Source organism: Orcinus orca, chromosome 2, assembly GCF_937001465.1.
Source record: "Orcinus orca chromosome 2, mOrcOrc1.1, whole genome shotgun sequence".
Lineage (NCBI taxonomy): Eukaryota > Metazoa > Chordata > Mammalia > Artiodactyla > Delphinidae > Orcinus > Orcinus orca.
Window position 1 is genome coordinate 68,095,198 of NC_064560.1, and position 10,603 is coordinate 68,105,800.

At 46.7% G+C, this 10,603-nt stretch overlaps 1 protein-coding gene across 1 annotated transcript; it reads left to right on the top strand.

Moving 5' to 3' along the window:
* Nucleotides 1–239: 239 nt before the first annotated feature.
* Nucleotides 240–4,801, top strand: CUNH15orf32 (chromosome unknown C15orf32 homolog). Its single transcript, XM_033431489.1, is given in 7 exon segments — nt 240–317; nt 3,896–3,962; nt 3,965–4,053; nt 4,055–4,222; nt 4,224–4,271; nt 4,549–4,609; nt 4,722–4,801. Coding segments are annotated over 7 exon segments (591 nt in total).
* Nucleotides 4,802–10,603: the final 5,802 nt, after the last annotated feature.

Sequence of the window (10,603 nt, forward strand, 5' to 3'; positions counted from 1 at the left end):
TCTGTCTTCCTTGCCACTTCCTCAGCCATCCCACCTCCCCCTAGAACTTGGGGTGGGAAATGGGATTCCCAAGGGGTTCCAAGACGTGTGTCAAGAAAACCCCAAATACTCCAGCCATGACAACATGTTCAAGTATTAAAGAGGCTTCCCTAAAACTGATCTAGCACTAGCTGTCAGCAGTCAGTCCTTGGGGAAGTAATAGAATATTACTGCCTGGCTGACAACCAGGCAGTGGGGAGATGGCCCCGTGGCCCACGTGGACCCTGCAGAGCAGGCCCAGCCAACAAGGACTGCAGACTCCAGGGCAGAACATTGAGGTAAGTCAAGGTGAGGCTGGCGCCACAAAACACCCCTTTGATTTATTTCAAAGCTCCTTCATTTTCTAGAACAAGCCTGTCACGGTAGAGTTGCAGGACAGTGTCTGTGATGGGATGTTGGCTGTTGCAAAGAAGACCACTTTGGGGTGAGCTGCTTTGCTCAAGGAAAGCCAGGATTGAACTTTCCCATCCCCACGGTCAGGGTTGCAGGGAATGTAACTCAATGTATAGTAAGTCCCCTACGTATGAATGAGTTCCATTCTGAGAGCACATTCATAAGTCCACTTTGTTTGTAAGTCCAACAAAGTTAGCCTAGGTACCCAACGAACACAATCGGCTATGTACCACTGCTTTTACGCTTGCTTCCAGACATCCTGAGTTTGAAATAACGGTACCTGTACTACTGTACTCTATACAGTACTGTAAAGTATCGGGTTGGCCAAAAAGTGCCTTCGGTTTTTAAGTAAAAATAAAAGACATATTTTTCATTTTCTCCAAGAACTTTATTGAACAACCTATTCACCCTTTTATTCCACTACTTTCTGCTATTTTTCAGGCAACTTCATAATTCCATCTTCCCAAAACTTTTTGAGCAAAGAATGGTTCCAGGTGCCTTTTACAGTCTTCCAGGGAATTGAAATTTTTTTCCATTAAGAGAATTATGTAAAGACCGAAATACATGGAAATCCGAAGGTGCAATGTCTGTTGAATATGGTGGATGAATCAGAACTTCCCAGCCAAGCTGTAACAGTTTTTGTCTGGTCATCAAAGAAACATGCAGTCTTGCGTTATCCTGATGGAACATTATGTGTTTTCTGTTGACTAATTCTGGACTCTTTTCGTCAAGTGCTGCTTTCAGTTGGTCTAATTGGGAGAAGTACTTGTTGGAATTAATTGTTTGATTTTCCAGAAGGAGCTCATAATAGAGGACTCCCTTCCAATTCCACCATATACACAACATCACCTTCTTTGGATGAAGACCGGCCTTTGGTGTGGTTGGTGGTGGGTAATTTCCTTTGCCCCATGATCTCTTCCATTCCACATTGTTGTACAATATCCACTTTTCATCACCCATCACAATTTGTTTTAAAAATGGAATGTTTTCATTACATTTAAGTAGAGAATCGCATGTGGAAATATGGTCCAGAAGGTTTTTTTCGCTTAATTTATGTGGAACCCAAACATCAAAGCGATGAACATAACCAAGCTGGTGCAAATGCTTTTCAACACTTGATTTGGATATTTTGAGTATGTTGGCTATCTCCCACATGGTATAACATTGATTGTTTTCAATTAGTGTCTCAATCACTATCAACTTCAGCTGGTCTACCCAACCGTGGAGCATCACCCAGCAAGGAGAACTCTCCAGCGTGAAACCTCGAAAGCCACTTTTGACACGACCGTTCGATCAGTCACAGCACCTTCTCCATACGCTACACAAATCTTTTTGTGTGTGTGTGTGTTTTTTGGTTGTGTTTTTACCTTTCTTGAAATAATAAAGAATAGTATGCCAAAAATGTTGCTTTTCTTCCTTCCATCTTCAATATTAAAATGGCTACACAAAAATTCACCAAGTTTGATAAGTCTTTTTTTAAATGCACGCTGATATGACAGCTGTCACATACAATCTAACAAAATCGTTTCGAATGAAGTTAAAGACAACTAAGTGCTATTAGAGCCAGCTGATGGAAAAAAACGAATGAACATATTGGCCAACCCAATACACAAAAGTACAACTACTTGCAGAGGATGCACACACGTGACAATGTACGCCAGACATGTGAACTAACTTACGTAATTGGACATGCTAATGCACATTCGCATCTTTGAAAGTTCGCAACTTGGAGCTTCATATGTCGGGGACTCGCTGTAACAACAACTGTAACTTCTCGTGCTCAGGAGTATCTCTGGGCAAGAGCTCTGGGACGGGTACCAGATGATCCAGAAGCCTGCCATTCAAGAACCCAGGGGACATGGATGAGTCATTCAACACTGGTGCCTTCTCAGCTATAAAATGGAGAAGACGGCTACCTACCTTCTTCCCAGAGTAATTGTGAAAATGCAAATAAAGGATGGGGCAGAGAGAAAAGTCGGGTGGGGGTAAGTGGGAGCCAATGAAATGCATGCAGCCACGAGTTTTAGGATTCTGCTCATGTAATTGCCCTGCTTAAACATATCAGTGGCTTTCCTTCGCCCTTGGAAGAGAATTCGAAGCATCTTACCATGGCTTATGTAGCCTTGAATGCTCCCCTCCCCTCTGGCTCACTACACACTAGCCACACAGGCTTTTTTGCTTCTCCTAGTACTTTCCAGACTCATTCCAGCCTTTGCACATTCTGTCCCCTCTGCCTGGAAAGCTTCTTCTCCAGCTCCTTGCAGGACACACCTACCTCATCTTTCAAGTCTCAAACTGAACGTCACCTCCGGGGGAGTCTGTCGCAAGTCTCTCTCAGCCAATCACTCTCTATTACATACACATTATCCTGCTAGGTGGTCCTTATAAACCATCTAAATTATCTCACTTATTTTGTAGTTCTCAACCCTGAGAAAATTCATAAAAGACCCCCATGTCCAGGCCACAATGGGGGCAAGTTTAATCAATATCTCCAGAAACAAATGAGGGACATAAGTTTAAAAAAAAAAAAAAAAACTCCTTCTAGTGCACGGCCAGGATTGGGAAACACTGACATATTTGCTCCCCTGTCTATTGTTTGCCTGCCCTTCTAGACTGTTCAGTGGGGACTTGTTTTCCATAGCAGTGTCTTGTGCCCTGGGTGGCAGAAGTGGCCACCCTCCACGGTTATGGTTAATGTCTTTTCTTGGGGCACTGGCAACAGACGACAATGTGACCACTTTCCTGGCCCTCTCAGGAGGCACAGACGAGCTCTGAATTCTCACAGTGACACTTTGTCCCCTGTGGCCCCTGCAGGTAGATGACCAGCATTTTACCCCTTTAGCTGAGCTGGTGGGGGGAGTTTTTCCAGTCTCCTTCCACCTACTCAGAGACCTTCATGACTCTTGCCCTATACGGGAGGCTCATCCCCAGCCCCACTTCAAAGACCTTGGCCAGCTCAGGTGCACATTGGAGCCACTGGGGGAGTTTAAAACCCACTGGTACCTGGACCCCACACCCCGGGATTCTGATGTGATTGGTCTGGGGTGTGGCCTGTGCATCTCCAGAAGCTCCCCAGCTGGTGCTGAGGTGCAGCCCCAGCTGGAAAGTGCTGACCCAGATCCAGTTCCTGAACCCCGGCACCTCTTCCACAGCAGCCCAGCTCAGGCCTCTGGTTGGAGGCCATGCTTTCATTTATGGCTTCTGAGGGTTTTCTTCCTTGATTTCAGGTTAGCAGGTTTTATTGTTGCTGCTCCTGTGTCAGTCACGTCCAGGACTCAGGACTGTTGAGTGCCTGATGCAGGAGGAAAGGCTTGGCTGCCATATTGCTTGCTTCTCCTTCCAAAATGCAAGCTCCATGAGGACAGGGGCCCTGTCTGGTGTGTTCCCTGAAGCCTCTCCAGCTGCTGGAACTATGCCTGGCACAGAGAAGGCACTTAGTAAACCCCCATTGCATGAATGAAAGAACAAGCATGAGCTGCACAGGTGTGTGAGTGCTTCGAAGAAAGACTTGTACCTCATTGATCCCCAAAGTTGGGAGGAGTCCCACCTGATGGAAAGAACACCAAGGCATACTAAAGAGCAACAGAAATTGCTCCCACTTCCTCAGCTAGGCCCTACATTCTGGTGATTTCTATCACACTTATCCTTAGCAATAGCCCTCTGTGTTTCATTGCCCCCATTTCACAGATTAGATAACCAAGTTTCTCAGAGGTTAAAAACTTTCTCAAGATGCCAAAACTCATAAGTGGATAGTTTGATGTCAAAGCCAACACAGTTAACACCAGCCCACCCTGCTAGCCCCTCAAGACCACTTAATTCTCTCAACCTTCTACCATGTGGTCATGGAGAGAGAACAGGACTTGCCTTCCTTCCACCCAGACTCCACACAGGCCCCTCATTGACTCTTCCCACCAGGGGAGCTGCTATAGACCCAGAGCATACCTGTGCAGCAATGTCGATTGTTAAACTACTTCCTTGCCAATTGGTCAAGAGCTACAGACCCCAGCCCCCAGTACCCCGTGATCCAGCACTGTGGCCAGAGTCCACTCTGATTGGTCAGGGCCCCTCTGAATTGTTGAATATTTCGCATATCACCCCTGCTCCCACACACTCCAGGCAGGAGGGCTGCTTGGGCATTTTGGACCACTGTGCAAGACACCAGAGCCTCATCACATTGGTGTTTTTGTGGAAGCAAAGCCTAGAGAAGTGGCTGCCTTTTCTCCCTCTTGTTTTCCATGGGTACATCCCTTAACCCAGAGAACATGATCTGTGTGGCCCTGTGAGTACAGATTGCAAATTCAATTCTAGAAACGTGGGGAGGCACACGGAGAAGGAGAGGCATCTTAGGACAGTCAGGCAAGACCAGTGATGGGAAACAACTATTTTGAATAGTACCTGTGAGGGCTGGCAGGCAGAAGGGTGATGGGGCACGGAGCGGGTTGCAGAGGACCAGAAAAGAACAGATAATGTTTATTGAGCTCTAACTAAATGCTTTACATGGACTAAGGCATTTAAACCTCACGGCCACCCCTTTCATGTGGATGCTATTAATATTCCCACTTCGCAGAGGAGAAAACTGAGGCAAAGAAGCTGGTTAACTTGCTCAAGATCAAAAAGCTAGGAAGTGGTTGAGCTGGGATTTGAACCCAAGTCCTCAGGTTCCAAAGGGGTTCAGGAAGCCCCTAAGCTTCACTTTGATCAGCATCCCTTGATGCCCTGGGGTCTGCATTAGCCTTGCTGGTGAGTGATGCAGCTGGTTCCCACAGGTGCTGTTCCCACACCAGTTGCAGCCGCTAGCCCCTCCACACCCCAAGCTGTCACCCCCAGGCCCACCCAGTGGAAGCTCTCATTAGTGCAGTGACAGTGACAGGCACTGGCTGCACAGCCTTGGGCCCTGTGGATGCAGCTGCTGCCTTTTGAACTTGGCAGGGAAGCTGGAACTAGACATTCCCACCTGCACATGCTGGGTCGCTTGGCCTGGTGTCTGGGAATGAGATGGGGGCAGCCAAACCATGGGCTGCTAGAAAAATGTGGAATCACCTTCTGGCAGAGGCCAGGCTGGAAACGAGAAGTAAAACCAATGAAACAGGACAGAAAGGCATGAATGATGAGCAAGAAGACCACAGATACAGGATGGGAAATGTCCTGGTGCTTCCCTGTGGCCTCTGCAAGATGCCACCAGCTATCCTAGTCAGGACTTTTGCTCCAACAGCATGCCTCAAAATTAGGTGTTCATACCAGACTGGGTTACAGCAGAGAGGTGGCCTCCAGCCCTCTGCAGCATTGGGAAACTTGGGGACCTCAGACAACCCAGGCCTAACCTCTCCTCTACAGCATTCTGCCTGCAGCGTGGGCTGGGTCCAGCTGCCTCACCTCTTGTCTCTGTTTCCTCATCAGTAAACTGAGAAAAGACACCTCCTGGCTCAGATGCTCTTGGAATTGAACCTGATGAGACACCTTGAGTCCTTCACCCACAGAAGGCAGCTGATAAATGCAGGGCAACTCACTGCCTTCTTTTCCAGCCTCTCTCCCAGGCTCAAGGGGCAAGGACTAGTGTGTGGAGAGTTCTCAGCTCCCACCTGGCTCCGCTCACCTCCTTGGTTGTCTTTGCAGCAAGTAGGAGGGCCTGACAGGCAGTAGGTGCCCAATAATGAAGGAATGCCTGTTGAATGAATGAATGTCCTGGTGCTTCCCTGTTTCCTGAAAACATTTCTCTCTGGTTACTCACCAGATGGGCTGCCCAGACCTCGGTTTCCGTACCCGAACAGAATAGGTAGGTTTCTCCACCTCCCTCTACCAGAGAGCTGCAGGAGTGTTCATAGTAATGGAACAGACAGCTGAGGGTTTTGAATGCCAGACGGCACCCCTAGTTTAGTGTTGGCACCCCCTCAATTCCCTCCCTATTGCACTCCAGAAGAGGCACCTTTTTCCAAATGGCTTGGTATCCCTGCAACACCCTGAGTCAAGTAGTCTTAGAATTGTCCATTTGTTGAGTGTCTAGCATGTGTCAGCCACTGCCTTGGGACCTTTGACTAGATAATCTCCCTCCTCCATCAGCGCCGTAAGGTCAGGATTATTTATCCCCATTTTACAGATGGGCGGCCAAGGCCCATGGCTTATCAGATGGCTAGTAAGTGGTCAAGCTAGGGTTTAACCCAGGTTCAGAATTCCTTCTATGAATCTCTACCTCTCTATCTGCACAGCAATTGAGGCCCATGCATTCATTCACTCACTCATTCATTCATCTCTATATCCATTCCTTTAAGAAACATCAGGGCATTCCCACCGGGTGTCATGACACATGAACACTCTGTCCATGGTCTTGAGGGACTCATAGCCCAGGGGTGGGAGTGGAGAAGGGAGGGTGGAGATATGGTACAGCACTGTAAGGGTTAATGTAGAGGAATGAGCAGATTGCTGCTGAGAGAGAGAGAGAGAGAGAACAGAAAGAAAGGAGCAAAGAACTCTGCTTGTAGGAAGGTTCACCAGGGAGGACATTAGGGGACATGCTTCACAGAGGAGGGGGCATTTGAATTCCTGCAGTAAATGAGTGTTCCCCTTGCTGTTAGTTCTCTAATTCACGCACTACAGATTCTTCCTCTTCAACTTACCATTCTTTATGACGACCTCTACTACTGAGGGGAAGCAGAACTTGGAAACAAGCCCTAGGGACTTAGTTCACGCACCTATGAAGACAGCTCCCCTTTCCTCTACACACACAGGGACCACAAGGGGAGAGGGAGGGATGGGACACTCTGGCCCTTATCCTCCCATACTCCCAAAGCGTGGTGACCGTCCAGCTCTGGGACAGCTCTGGGGTGTAGTCCACATGTAAGTACACAACCCTCAACTAACGAGCCACTCAACAGATGGCACCAACAAGAACAGGTAAGGAGAAGGCTCCCAGTGTGCCTAACCATGTCATCTTCCAGTCATTCATTCAATGTCATGGACACACTGAGAGGCAGCAAGGAACTAGCCCTGTTCCAGGCGTTGTGGGAGACATAATCCCTGCCCCTGTAGGTTCAAGTCTAATGGAACATTATGTACAACCAAGGCAGAGCAAAATAAAAGGGAACCACCTATCCAAGCTGGGGGGATTCAGAACAGGTTTCACAGAGGAGATGATAGATGAGCTGGGCCTTGAATGCGTGGAATTTTGATAGATGGATAGACTCTCGACTACCCTCTCTGGGAAGTTTCCCCTCCTTGGTGACAGCAAAGGACAGGGGACAGCTCAAGCAGCTGGCTGCCACACTGCTGCCAATTTCCGCCAATTCACAAAAGCCACCAAAGGAATCAGCCCTGCCATCACCAGTCCCGCCACCCCTCTAGGTCTTGACGCTGCCCCAGGGGAGGCCACTTGGATTCATGAGAACGTTGATTTGTGGATAATGGTCTCTGCCGTGCCAGGGGGAGGAAGGACAGGCAGGTGCCCACTCAGTAGGCAGCTGTTGTCCACTGTGTCAGCTTGTTTCTTCCAATCCAAGCCCACCCCTCATGGCTTCATCTTCTTCCCACTGTGCCTTCCCCCAAGGTGTGGCTAACAAGACCTCGGTGTTCCATTTCTAATTACAGTTTCCGTGGTTGGTTTGCAGCTCTTCTCACTGTAATACCAGTCACCTGTCCAGTCCCTGAGGAAATGCTACAGCGTTTCCCAGGATGGCTGTTACCTCCATTGGCCACTGAAGCCCATATCCTCTCTCTCCTGGTCTTTCTCATGGAGGATAGTATTCTCTTGCTTCTCACCAGTGGGAGTCAAGTGGATAGAAAGGAGGAGCTAAGGATGAAAGTAGTGGCAGCTCCATAGATCTCTGAGCTGGCCAAGCAGGACTGTGCTCTTTTTCTTGCAGGAGACCCTCTAACCATAGCAACTGGGCTGGGTGCGGGCTGCTGAGGGTGCTCCTGGCTGCATTCTTGGCTCCACCCGATCAACATAAGCTGTGCTCTTGGACCTCCTCACCGTGGCCACGCACTGTGGTTCCCTCCTCCTAATCTCTTCACTTTACCCCAGTCCCTACTGTAGGGGATCTGCTCTCTTGATTTACTTAACACTTTTAATTCTACCAAATGCAACAGGCAGAATATGTCCACATATATATAAGGACAACCTTATGTCTTTACAAACACCCTAAATAGTTCCTCAAGAAATATATTATCAACATGGTCATTACTTATCCTAATATATGTGTGTCCTCCAAAACAACAGATTATCTAACCAAATCTACCAAATGGTAGAAAAAGTTGGAGTTAGAGGTAGCCAGACACCTTAATGCATCTCTTGTACTCTGGCATGAGAATTCAAAATTATACATGAAAGATGCCCAACCCAGCAACCACAAGTTCCTCTGACTATGTCCAAGATGAGAGGGCTCTGAGTCTGCTCCCTCTCATGTCCTGAGCCACTGGCATCACTATGCCCTATCTTCTGATGTAGCATCTCCATTTGCCCGCTCCTTGTGGCCTTGACTAGCCATGTCCTCCCTAGCTCATGTTCATTCATTACTGCTGTCTTCCATCTGGCCCAGCACACTGAGTGGAGCCCAGAGCGACTGATCCCTGGCTCATTTCAGAGTCTCTTCAAAGAAATCTCCCCTTGGGTGGCCCAGGTGGGCAAAGACAGGAATTTCTTGGACCTCACCCCTTAGGTATTCCACCCCCATCCAGTCAGCTGTGAACATTGGAGGGAACTGCACTCAAGCCCCAGAGGAAAGTGGAAGCTCAGATTGGAGGAGCCATCTGGACAATTCAAAATATTGAAATTGCCTCTCTCAACCCCAGTCTGGTGTGGACAGTCATGAACATATCATGGAAGAGACACATCTCTGTTACTTGATGAAGTCTCTTTTCATATTTGCTCCTTTATCTGGATTGATTTTGTTGTGGAAAATAAGATAACAAACTCAGAGTTTAAAATAAGGTTCTGTCTTAGGGAACCCTCCTACACTGTTGGTGGGAATGTAAGTTGGTGTAGCCACTGTGGAAAGCAGTATGGAAGTTCCTCAGAAAAATAAAAATAGAATTTCCACATGATCCAGCAATCCCAGTCCTGGGCCTATATACAGACAAAACTATAATTCAAAAAGATACATGTGCCCCTATGTTCATAGCAGCACTATTCACAATAGCTAAGACATGGAAACAACCTAAATGGATAAAGAAGATTTGGTATATATATACAATGAAATACTACTCAGTCATTCAAAAAAAGAATGAAATAATGCCATTTGCAGCAACGTAATGCAACTAGAGATTATCATACTAAGTGAAGTAAGTCAGAAAGAGAAGGACAAATACAATATGACATCAGTTATATGTGGAGTCTAAACTATGACACAAATGAACCTATCTGTGAAACAGAAACAGAATCATGAACATAGAGAACAGACTGGTGGTTGCAAAGGGGGAGGGGGTTGGAGGAGGGATGGAGTGGGAGGTTGGTGTTAGTAGATGTAAGCTTTTATATCTAGAATGGAAAAACAACAAGGTCCTACTGTATAGCACAGACAACTATATTCAATGTCCTATGATAAACCATAATGGAAAAGAATATTAAAAAAAACAATGTATAACTGAATCACTTTGCTGTACAGCAGTAATTAACACAACACTGTAAATCAACTGTACTTCAATTTTTTTAAAAAAATAAGGCTTTGTCTTTACTGAAAAGCTGCATGGAAGAAGAGGGTGAAGAGAATTCTCACAAGTAGAAGCAGACTGACAACTGCACCTCCACTGCTGAATGCATCAAAATTACAGGCTTTCTGTTATACCAAGGTGCCACCTGAGATCCTCTCTGAGAAGTGCCTTGTGGTCTGCATGGGAGGAAGGGCTCATGCTTTCCCTCAGAGAATAGGAAGACAAACTTATAATTTAACCAACTTTGAAAGGGCTATTTGAATGGGGTGCAGACGACATTTATTTTAAAAGGGTCAGGAGGTTTGTCTAATAAAACATTAAAGAGATATCATTTCGTTGCAGTTATAGGTTTCTTCCTCCCACCATAGGTTACATGGGTGCACCTCTATCTATTATGGGGTAAATCTCTTTATTTCAATCACCTCTTCTCCACCTACAGTCTCATGTACATCAGTATTAGGAAGCTTATTTTTCCATTCAGGTTACATTTTTCTTTGTTCAATTTATTCTGCTTGAGATCATTCTGCTGTCA